Raw genomic sequence first — 12,518 nt, 5'->3', positions numbered from 1 at the left:
TGTCCAAGATTTGCAAGTAGTGAATGATGCAGTAATTCCAAGAGCTCCAAATGTGCCAGACCCTCACACAATCTTGTCTCAAATTCAACCAGAAAGCAAGTGGTTTTCTGTGGTAGACTTAGCTAATGCTTTTTTCAGTGTACCAGTTCATCCAGACAGCCAGTTTTGGTTTGCGTTTTCTTTCAATGGAAAGCCGTACACTTTTACCAGATTGTGTCAGGGATTTTGCGAATCTCCAACTATTTACAATGAAGCTCTTAAAAACAGTCTTGAATCTCTGACGCTGACCCCAGGGTCAGCAATTCTTCAATATATGGACGACTGCATGATTGCAGCGCCATCTAAAGAGCAATGTGAAAAAGACACTATTGCGTTACTTTGTCATCTAGCGGAGGAAGGTCACAAGGCGAGCTTATCAAAGCTGCAGTTTGTAAAACAGCAAGTGAAATTCTTGGGGCATCTGATATCAGAACAAGGCAAAACTATTGAGCAGAACAGAGTTGCAGCAATACAAAACATTCCAAAGCCTAACACAAAAAAACAACTGATGTCATTTCTAGGCATGTGCTCTTATTGTAGGACTTTCATACCAAACTATGCAGTCCTCGAAGCACCTTTGAGCGCAATTGCTCATGGGAAAGGCCTACAGGCCCACAGTGCACTGACTTGGACACCAGAGGCAGAAAAAGCCTTCGTAGATTTGAAAATGGCTTTACAAACCACCCCAACATTAGGGATTCCAGATCCAAAAGAATTGTTTGTACAAACAGTTGATGAAAAAAGTGGTTGTATGACATCAGTGCTATTACAAAATCATGGTGGGAAAATGAGACCAGTGGCCTACTTCTCTGCTAAATTGGAACCGGTAGCAGCAGGCCTGCCAATGTGTTTAAGAGCAGTAGCAGCAGCTGAGAAAGCAGTTAATGCTTCTAGAGATATTGTGGGATACAGTGAACTAACTCTTTTGGTCCCACATGCAGTGTCGCTTCTTCTTCTTCTTGAACAGAAAACAGCACATATGTCTGCGGCACGTTGGCTGCGATATCACACTATTTTGCTTGACATGCCAAATGTGAAAGTAAAACGCTGTACTGTGTTAAACCCTGCAACTCTTCTCCCTACAGAAGCAGATGGAGAACCACACAATTGTGTTGCGGTTGTAAATGAAATTTGCAGTCCTAGGTCTGATTTGCAGGAAACGCCGTTGCAGAATCCAGATCTTGAGTTTTTTGTGGATGGATCAGCCTTCAGAGAAGAGATGGGGTTTGGTACGGCCCTGATGACAAGCCATGTTTGCCAAAGAAATTGTTTCAATTCTATGCTAAATTGGCGCATGGCCAAGACCATGCGTCAAAAGGGGGGATGTATAACAGTGTCTCCAGATACTGGCACACTAAGGGCTTTGCAAACTATTCCCAGAAGTTTTGTGAGAAATGTATAGTGTGTGCAACAAACAACATTGGCCGAGGCGTTAAGGTCTCCCAGAGCGCCCATTTGAACACCTTCAGATGGATTTTATTGAACTGACACCCAGTGAAGGCAAAAAATACTGTTTGGTGATAGTGGATATGTTCTCTAAGTGGGTGGAAGCTTTCCCCACTTCCAAACAGGATGCAAGTGCAGTAGCTAAAGCACTCCTGTCTGAAATTATTCCTCGTTGGGGAATCCCTGACAAAATCAGTAGCGACAATGGGACTCCATTTGTAAACCAAGCACTTCGACAGGTGGGAGAGTACTTGGGTATAGATCTCAGACAACACTGTGCGTACCACCCTGCCAGCGGGGGGGCTGTGGAGCGAGAAAATGGTACGCTAAAGAATAAATTGGCCAAGTGCTGTGATGAAACAGGTCTATCATGGGTAAAGGCCCTTCCCATTGTGTTATTATACATGAGAACGGGAACTAGAGGGAGAGTGAATTTAAGCCCATTTGAGATACTGTTTGGCAGACCCCCAAATACAGGAATTGAGCCTGGACACACACCCAGATTAACCACAAGCCAATGTGAAGATGAAATGCTGTGTTATTGTGCAAACTTGTCCTCTGTTTTGTCTCAAATCCATAAGCAGGTGAAGGAAGCACTGCCTAAGGTGACGCAAACAGATCTGCACAGTCTCAAACCAGGTGACTGGGTGGTGGTGAAGGATTTCAGGAGGAAAAGCTGGAGAGCCAGGCGGTGGCTGGGACCATTTCAGGTACTTCTGACCACGCAGACTGCGGTGAAGGTTGCAGAGAGAGCAACGTGGATTCACGTTAGCCACTGTAAGCGGGTTCCTGAGCCAGAGGAAAAACCAACACCCGACAGCTGCAAAGAGGAATGAGAAGGGGCATCAGGGCACACGGTGACGTGCTAGTAACCTCTCCCGTGAGCTCCAACTGACTTTCCACGACGCGTATAGTGTCTGAGTCAGAAGAAAACCCTGATACAACGCAGCAGCCGACACCGAGAAGGAGCAGCGTCATCTGAAGGAGTAACATCGACACACACGCACACACATGAATGTAAACACAAATGTAAATGAAATTAATGAACTGAAAGAGGTAAATGTGAAAGACACTTACGACAGCAGATGACGACAGCATTACACATTTACGACAGCCAGACTCCCATACAAACACAAATATAAGATCTGACTTCTACAATCGATCAACATTGATGAGTAAAAGCTCCTGTTAAGATGAGGAGCCTGTTTGACTATCACCCAAGAGTTTTAGAGATCATTGGCATCCTTATGATCTGCCTGTTAATTAGAGGGAATGCAGAAAAGACTTCCACCTTTGGTAGAAGTCGCAGAGACGTGCATGAAAACACTTATTGGCAATTTGCCAACTACACTGCCAAAATGATCACAAATGAGTCTTGTTATGTGTGTATGATTCCCCCACATCATGTATGATGCCAGAACATAGACTGAAACCTACACTGAGTAAATTCTTTGATTCCTTCTTCCCACAGTATGGGATGACTCAGGTTTGGAATCAACTAGAAGTCACACATTATCGGCTTGCCACTTATATTAACTCCACTAATCGGGCAACCGAAGGCATTAAACAGGAACTCGCGGCCCTTAGATTGACTGCTACACAAAATAGAATGGCCTTAGATATTCTATTAGCTAAAGAGGGAGGTGTATGTGCCCTGATTGGAGATCAATGTTGCACCTTCATTCCCTCGAATGATGACGACCATGGGTCTATCTCAGATGCACTGCATGATATGCACAAAGTAGCAAACCAAATGAAACGAGACGAACACGGAGATAATAGTTGGGGACTTTGGTATACACTGTTCGGACAGTGGACTCCCTATCTATCAATGATAATCCCAGTGATTGTGGTATTACTCTTATTATGTTTGTTTGGCCCTTGCATATACAAATGCATTCATTACATCATAATGTCCAATCTAACGACCAAACAACTTGTGAAACTAGACGATATTGACGATGACCCTGAATGGAGTCCTCCGTTCAGCGATGACTATTTCACTGAATTTGCCCAGACTGACAAAGGTGAATACGGACAGTAGAGACTGTGACTTGTAGTGAGGTTACGACTTGATTAATGCTTAATGCTTTGCCTTTAACTGCATATTTCTTATATATACGGGTCCTGTCCCCACAAAAACAGCATATTATCCACTAAAGATCATGTATTTTATGAAGCATTCATGTGAACCCTACAGGGGTAATGATACGCTGATGTGAGACTTTACATGATTAGCTTAAGATTTAAGTGATTATATTCTAGCTGATTAACAATGTTGTCGATTAAGTAGTTGATTAACAATACTGGTATCGATCGATCATTTAGAGTTTAGATTTTGTTACAGATTAATGATAAGTAAAATTTTGTGTATTGTCCCAGGGACAAAAGGGGGGAATTGTAGTGGAAATTTTTACTTTAGAGAAGAACACATGAATCTGTCCTTCTAGGCTTCTGTATTTCCCATGGCTGGTAGTTATTGTGACTAGAGATTTCAGTTGTTTCTTTCTAAAACTGCATTTAATCAGAGCTTTCCCATGAGACCTTTTCTGTTCCCGTGGGATTAGCTTGGTCAGAAGATGAACAGGCGATGCTTCTAAGCCAATGGTGGATGATGTTTTGGTTTTACATGTCCTGTTTATTTTATTCCTGTCTATAAAATGCTGGTGTTATCAATAATGGTGGCCCTTCCTCTCTGATTTTACACGTAGAGTGTTGGGTCGTTCTGCAAAGCTGAAAACAATAAACCGTGAAAACCTTTATACTCTTGCCCGTGCCTGTTGGTGTGATATTTTTATGCTTTAATTCTCTCGAACCTCAAAACTTTCACAACAACACATTGTTTGTCAATACCCTTGACTTAGATGAAGATCATATCACATTTTATGACAAATTTGTTCAGAAAACCATGAAATTCCAAAAGATTCAAATACTTTTTTTTGCCACTCTAAATTGTCCATCACATGATTACCATCACACCTATCCATTTTCTCCTCTCCCTTTCTCGCTCTCCAGTCAAGCTGCACATGCCACTCCCAAGCTCCCAGTGCTCTGTGTTCCTAGCCTGATTGCCTCTTCTTAGTAACTTCATCAATCCTGACATTCTACCCCTAGTTGGAGTCTCTGTCGCCCGGTATTCACCCTGCCGGGAATTGACCTGCATCTTCAGCCAGTGACTCCTGGGATTGCTGTGGATGTGGCCACCTGGGGAGACTGTCATGCCTTCTTTGAACCAATTTTGCGTCAGTCAGCTGAATGGTCTGGCCTTTATAAGCAATCATTTAAACCCTCTGAACTCAGAGTTTGTGCTGACCCATTAGTTTCTCAGGAGCTCTTGCTTGCACAATTATAAACTGTTGTAGAAATGACATTATTTACATTACATACTGTCCAGTGTCAACCAAATGAGGATGGGTTTGATCCTGAGCCTGGTTCATCTCAACATTTCTGCCTCATATTCTCAGGGAGTTTTTTCCTTGCCACGGTCACCTCCAGCTTGCTCATTATGGATAGATATATATATATATATATATATATAATAACTTAATTTTAAACTTTTAGTACTTCTTAGTAGCTATTTTTTCTGTTTCTATAGTTCTGTAAAGCTGCTTTGAGACCATGTTAATTGCTAAAAGTACTACAAAAATAAACACACACACACATACATACATAACTCACCTCCACCTCTTTAGTGTCTCCATGTTCAAAGTACTCCTGTATCATGGGGTTCATAAACTTCTCTAGGTCTTCTTCCTCCAGTTCAGGAACCACTGTGGCATATACTGTGTGCCCCTACACAGACACACCCACACAGCTTTATAATTTCAAGCTCCTAATAAATAGTTCTAGGCAGGAGTATGTTCCACTCACCTGTGCAGACTCATCATAATTTGGATCTTTACAGTCTGGTTCCTCCATCTCATACACCAACCCAGCAGCTCCCCACACACCCTTTCCCCCAGCTCCACCTATACATTCACACAGAAAAACACACCCTATGAATTGCAGTAACAGATCACAAAGTTACATTAAATCATTGTGACTTTAGAATTCTACTTCACAACGTTTTAATTTCCCCAGAACATCGACTGACATTCATTGAAAGTGCCCATCCACATGGGTCCCTATGACTTCACAGATATACATATAAAACATGCATTACAATTCAGGATCAAGGTTTAGTAATTCAGGGCATGTGTGTTTTAGCATTGGCAATGCCACGTACCTTTTTTGGGCAGCCCTCGTCCTTTCCCCATGCGGGACTTTCGGTCATTTGTTTGCGTTCTTTCTTTAGGGCTGTGAGGGTCAGTCACGTCCCCACCCACACACTCTGACAGAGAATCATGGGTGGAATCACGCGATGATGACGACTTCCGTTGGCGACGTTTAGCCTTCGCTTTGAGCCGGGCCTCATGAAGAGCCTTTTCTTGTGGTGTCCAGTTACCATTCACTTCACAATCAATCAGCTCCTCGTCATACACAGACTCCACCTTCTCACATAGCTCTGCCCTTACAGAGAACACACCTGAACACACAATTCCAAACAATACTATTCACACTTTCAGAGAAGAGAAACAACTTATAATTGCTTATATATTATAACTTATAATTGTGTGATCAAATAGATGGGTCTAGATACTTCTAGTTTTTTTCCTCTTTCCAACAATTTTAATTTCACATGTGGATTGCATAACTGTAAAGTTAGTGATTTCTTCTGTGAATTATGTAAAGTAATCCTTGATTGTTATTTACAACAATCACTGAGCATCCTAGGCTTGCACCCCTGCAGAGTTGGAGCGGAAATCCATTTGGAAAACATCACCAGGGTGCTGTGCACCATCTGACTGGTAAATCACAATTCAAATCATAGTTATGATAGCTATCCATCACCTCATCATAAAATTGACACAAAAGCACACATAGCTTATCCTGTACTGTAAAACTGTGTATGTTCCCCAAAAAGTGTAAGTAAATAAAATCCAATAAAAGTGTAAGAAAATAAAATAAGAGAGTAAATTCATGAAATGTTCTCTAAATAGTCTTACCATAATTAAACCAGATAAATGCCAAATAAACAACAGTGCCCCTGTGACGACAAGCTTGGATCCCCTTGTGGCCCCCCCTAAATGTGGAGTGTGAAATTTTTACAAAACTGTTTTTTTGCGATCGTCGTTTTTTTACATCCGATATTAGACAGTGGCAACATGGAACAGAAATGTAACCCACACATTTTCTAGAGGGACTGCATAAAGCGGAACACAACAGTATCGTAGAACATTCATCTGCAGGTTTTTTCTACTCAGAAGTTGGTGGAATTTTTGTGTAAATATTATAGTTGAAGACTTCAAGCAAAGAAGGAAAATAGAGGTGAGTAAAGTTGTTAATAATGTTGTATTTGTATTAAATGAGAGTGAAGGAATAGTAGAGGAGGAATATGAGACAGATGGAAAGACAGGCTGAGAGTGATACACCTACAGAGGAGCCATGTGTGTCCACTAGCAGTGGACCATCAGATTTGTGCTGTTAAATACATCTGCAATAAGTCAGTTTATATGGCGTACAGAAATTAAATGTGCTTTAACTCTCCTCATTTGAATATATTGTCTTCTGGTAAAGTAGGTTCCTGACTTTTGTGTACTATCTGCTTAACTCGCTTTGTTCTAGAGTAGGGTGATTTGAATATTGTTATATTCTATACCATTGTTGGTCTTTGTTGTTCACACAGCTGATTAATCAGGAGTAGTTTCAGTCTCCCTTAAGGTGTGAATTGTGGGCAGGGCTTACTCATTTAAAGTGAAGGTTCTCTGTAGCAGTTTGTAAGTATCCCTCTCTCTCACACTGTAAATAATAATAATAATAATAATAATAATAATAATAATAATAATAATAATAATAATACATTTTATTTAAAGGCGCCTTTCTGAAAACTCAAGGTCACCGTACAAAAAACAATCAGAATCGAACAGCTACATAGCGATACAAATTAGACCAGCAATACAAATTATGATGTAGAATAAGCTAAACTAAACAGATGACTTTTAAGCTGAGATTTAAATAATGAAAGAGAATCAATATTATGGAGTTCAGATGGAAGTGAGTTCCAGAGCTGAGGTGCAGAGTAACTGAAAGCTTTATTCCCCATAGTTTTCCCCATCTAAGAGTGCAAGTTGGTTTTGGAGTATGAAGAAGATCAAGAAGATATGAAGGTGCAAGATTGTGGCTTTAAATGTTAGAAGAAGAATTTTATACTTAATATGAAAAATAATGTGAAGCCAGTTTAGCTGTTCCAGAACAGGTGTAATATGATGGATAGAGGAAGTACGAGTGATAATACGGGCAGAAGAATTTTGGAGGAGTTGCAGCTTATGAATGGTTTTGTGAGGAAGCCCAATAAGAAGAGAATTGCAGTAGTCAAGCCGGGAGGTTACTAGACTGTGACCAAGAGTGGTGGTTGATTGAGTCGTGCGAAAGGAACAAAGCTTATCGATATTTCGAAGGTGAAAGTATGCAGCCCGAGTAACATTATTTACATGAGAGGTAAAAGAAAGGGTACTATCAAAGATAACACCAAGACTCTTAATCTGAGGTGAGGAAGCTATGAGAGATTCATCAATGGAAATAATAAAAATTGTTAAGCACAGATTTTGTACCTATAATGAGAAATTCTGTTTTATTACTATTTAGATAAGAAAGTTTGCTGAAAACCATGATTTTATGTCAATGAGACAATCAGTAAGAGCAGATGGAGGGAGTCTGGGATGTGATTTTGTAGAAAGGTAGAGCTGGGTGTCATCAGCATAGCAATAAAACTTAACCTGATGTTTATGAAAAATATGTCCAAGGGGTAAAAGGTAAGTAATAAATAACAAAGGGCCCAGGACAGAGCCCTGGGGAACACCAGAGGTAATGGAAACTACAGAAGAGGTGAATGATTTTAAAACAAACTGTGTGCGATCAGAGAGATATGAATGAAACCATTTCAAAGGTGTGTTGGTGATGCCAATAGTGGAAAGCCTGTCCAAAAGAATATTGTGGGAAATTGTATCAAAAGCTGCACTCAGATCAAGGTGTAGGAAGATGGATAGTAAACCAGAATCAGCTGCTATAAGCAAATTTGTCATTTTTAATAGGTGTCTAGTACACTCAAAAAAATGATTTTTCAGGTGTGTTCACTTTACCTGAACAAGTCATGTTGAATTAATGCCATTTTGGCTATTTTTCATTTCAACATGATTGGGTCATGTTAAACTGACTTAAAACTGTCACTCGTTGGTTAAACATAAAGTTTTCATTTTAAAAATACATGTTTCAATCACTTAGCTCAGTCAAACTGTTGACTGAATTAAAAAAATATATATAATAACTTACATAATATTTATAATTTATTTTAAATATTTTTGTTTATTAATTTATAGCTTGATTATAATTATAGAAGTGCAATTAAATGGTTATTGGTGTTTTTTAGGTTTGTTATTTGTCTTAAATTCTGTTAAATCAGACTGATACAAATAATGTTTAGTAAAAGTCAATCACACATATAAAATGTGTGTTTTTATAAAGTCAGCCGGACTGAATCTCAAAACAGGCTGAAAACAAACCACATTCTCAACCTAAAGGAAGCGGAAATTTGTTGTGACGCCATTTGCATATCCTGGCGGCAACATTCATAAAATACGTTAATGCTGCGCACGTCTCAAATAAATCGCCACACCATTAACTGGAATATAAGCTTAAAACAAACAGGTACATGTTCATCCATTTCCATCACTGTTATTAGAAACAATATTATCAAACAGTTTTATGATGTCGGTTGATACTAATGTGTTATTATGACAGAATCCACGATTGTAAGCCTAAATGAGATGGCCGCGCCATGAACTGTATTAAACAGCACACGAACAGGTAACTGTTAACTTTACTCATTTATCCATTTGCATCAGTGTTGTTAGAAAAAATATTAGCCAACAGTTTTATTATATTGGTTGAACGTTATGTACTTATGGCCTGATTGCACTATTTTAAGCCTAGATGACCGCGCCATCAACTGAATTAAACGGCAAACAAACAGGTAACTTTGTCGTCCATTTGCATCAGTCTGATTAGAAACAATTTTAACAACTGTTTTATTATGTCGACTGATACGGATGAATTTATGACAGAATCCACGATTTTATGCCTGAAAGAGATCACCGCGCGTCCCGCGCCATTAACAGAATTAAACATCAAACGAAAAGGTATGTGTTAAGTTTGCACATGTTTGTTAGTTTAATCATCTATCTTTGCACTCTGTTTATTTTCGTGGCATCGATCAAAGATATTATAACAATGTTGTCATAACCCAAACATATTATTTTTTTTCTTTGGAATTGCAGGTTACTTTCTTTTTGTGAAATGCATTAAAAGCAAACATACTTTGCTATTTTTTTTATTAATGGGTTGTTGTACATGTAGGAATGTAAACCTGTTTGTTTAACTTTGCTTTGTAAAGGTAAACATTTCTGTACACATTTGTGTTTTATATAAATTGTCAAATTCTGGCTTAATGTGTTATAAGTGTTTGAAATGTTTTTGAAAGTGTGACACCTGCTTAAGCTGTTCCCTAGTAAAAAGAATTTATTACATATTTGCTGCCTCTGTAGTCATCATTGAATTATGGGGAAAACGGGTGATATTCATTAATTTATAACATAGTAGTAATTTGACTAAATGGGATTCATTGGAAGTGATGTAAACATATCAGCTTAACATCAAGGATTAAATTTAAGATAGCATGATTAATTGAAGTTCGATAAAAAACATTAATTCAAGTTAAAAATAAGTATTTACATCATGTTTAGTGAATGTTATCTGTTCATGTTAAATGAACACAAATATTTCAAGCTGGTTGAACATCATTCATTGTTGTTAAGATAATGTGGTGTAATCACGTGGAACCACTGTCCACGATTAAATCATGTTCAACCAATGTGCTATTTTTTTGAGTGTACTGTTTGATATATTCTACCATACTCTAAATCTCACTCTTAGTTGACTGCAGATATGTGCCTCAAACCCATCTCTGTTCTCATTTCCTACTGTCACAGACACTCTCGTCTACAGAGCGGAGGTTACAATCCCAGTAACCTCATCTACCCTCCTCTGTTGTGTAAGTCTCAAACAGTGGTGGCAGGTGGACTCTGGAATTGCCAGTCTGCTGTAAAGAAAACTGATTTCATCTCTGCTTTAACTTCCTATTACTTACTCATTTGATGTTCTTGCGCTAACAGAGACCTGGATATCCCCACAGAACACTGCTACACCAGCTGCTCGATCCTCTGCCTATGCTTTCTCTCACTCACCACGAGCAACAGGCAGGGGTGGTGGTACAGGTTTATTGTCAAAGAGATGGTGCTTTACACCTCTCCTCTTGTCTCATTTAACCATGTCCTCTTTTGAATTCCATGCCATTTCAGTTACCTCTCCAATCAACCTTGTTATCATTGTTGTCTACCACCCTCCTGGTCCCCAGGATACTTCCTGGAAAAAATGGACACACTGCTTAGTGCTTTCCCTTCTGACAGCTCCTGTAAGAGCCTTTTTTTTTGGTTAAAGGTAAAATGGTAATGTGCGCTATTGTAGCACCCATACCCATTAGTTGATACCTTTATTTTGAATAGGACTTTTAGTTTGATAGAGCTTGAGAGGGCCTTAAAAGTTAAGGTGGCCACCGCTCACCCTTTAGTTTAATCTAGAGGACAAAGGAAAGACGTTAGAGGAATATAGTTCTTTACAAGCCTTTAGATTTTTCTGCCTTGTCTACCTGCTATCCTACCAGCCTGTCTACCATCCATCCATATCACCACTTCAAAGGTACAATTTATAATTTATTTGAATTCTTGTCAAAGGAGCGACTAATGTCAAACACATTTGAAATATGGCTTAACTCTGACAGTACTTGATTTCAACCTCTCCTCAGACAAGCTACAATCTTCTTCCTTCCTGACTCTTCTTGACTCATTCACCCTGACACTCAACAGCTACATCCCCACACACAAGGGAGGCAATGTCCTGGACCTGGTTTTCACCAATCCTTCTCCAGCTACAGACATGACTGCTACCCCACTACATGTCTCCAATCATTACCTGGTATCCTTAGCTTTCAGATGTGCTGCGCAACAATCAAAGAGAATGTGGAAGAAATCACAACTTGATGCAGATCTTGATTATTACCGAACACTCCTGGCCAAGTTCTCCTCAGATGTGACTTCTGCAAAGACTTCCTTCTACAAGGAAAAGCTTGAAGCTTCATCACCTGACCCTCGGAAGCTCCATATCCTCATCTCTTCTCTACTGAACCCCCCGGCTCCTCCTCCTTCATCCTCCCAGGCTGCAGAAGACTTTGCTTTTTTCTACCAGGAGAAGACTGAAGAAATCTGCCGGACCTTCACTTCAGCCCCGACTGCACTTACATCTCAGAGTTTGGATTCCCCCACTCCCTCGTTGTCAGATCTCTCAACTGTAGCAGCAGAACAGATTTTACAACTCATCCAGTCCTGCAATCCTACCACCTGCCCATTGGATCCACTCCCTTACACTATGCTCCAGACCATCTCGCAAGACCTTCTGCCCTTCATTACCACCAACATCGATAGATCCATAGCATAGCATCTGGTCAGGTACCAACTACTTTCAAGAGATCAAGGGTTATTCCCATCCTAAAGAAACCTGCTCTGGATCCATCAGACATCACTAACTACAGACCGGTATCACTTCTCTCGTTTCTTTCAAAAATTCTTGAACGCATTGTCTATAATCAACTGTCTGTCTATCTCTCACAGAACAACCTCCAAGATCCCAACAGTGTGGCTTTAAAGCAGCTCATTCCACAGAGACAGCCCTTTTGGATGTCTCTGAGAAGCTACATGCTGCTAGATAGGCCAAACTGTCATCCGTCCTTATCCTCCTCGACCATTCAGCAGCGTTTGACACGGTCAACGACAAGACTCTCTTATCCACCCTCAGGAGTCTTGGGATTTGCGGATCAGCTTTGGAAT

The 12,518-nt window shown here is 39.9% G+C and overlaps 1 protein-coding gene and 1 long non-coding RNA gene across 3 annotated transcripts in view; one reads left to right on the top strand and one right to left on the bottom strand.

Moving 5' to 3' along the window:
- pdcd4a (programmed cell death 4a) overlaps positions 1 to 12,518 on the bottom strand; it is a 50,208-nt gene that overhangs the window by 28,763 nt on the left and 8,927 nt on the right. The window contains exons 2-4 of the mRNA XM_027168767.2: positions 5,711 to 6,010; positions 5,356 to 5,453; positions 5,164 to 5,277 (exon numbers count right to left, since the gene is read on the bottom strand). Coding sequence (XP_027024568.1) covers positions 5,164 to 5,277; positions 5,356 to 5,453; positions 5,711 to 6,010 — 512 coding nt within the window. The remainder of the gene's footprint in view (positions 1 to 5,163; positions 5,278 to 5,355; positions 5,454 to 5,710; positions 6,011 to 12,518) is intronic.
- Positions 8,948 to 10,820, top strand: LOC113657170. Of its 2 annotated transcripts, XR_007140359.1 has the most exons (5): positions 8,948 to 9,228; positions 9,322 to 9,387; positions 9,509 to 9,553; positions 9,645 to 9,719; positions 9,858 to 10,820. It is a non-coding gene; the product is annotated as an uncharacterized LOC113657170 (long non-coding RNA). The 2 variants fall into 2 exon arrangements; XR_003444111.2 differs by lacking the exon at positions 9,858 to 10,820 and having other exon boundaries at positions 9,645 to 9,851.

Source organism: Tachysurus fulvidraco, chromosome 4 (assembly GCF_022655615.1).
Source record: "Tachysurus fulvidraco isolate hzauxx_2018 chromosome 4, HZAU_PFXX_2.0, whole genome shotgun sequence".
Lineage (NCBI taxonomy): Eukaryota > Metazoa > Chordata > Actinopteri > Siluriformes > Bagridae > Tachysurus > Tachysurus fulvidraco.
The sequence above is the reverse complement of the archived record's forward strand: the minus strand, read 5'-3'. Positions and strand labels throughout refer to the sequence as shown.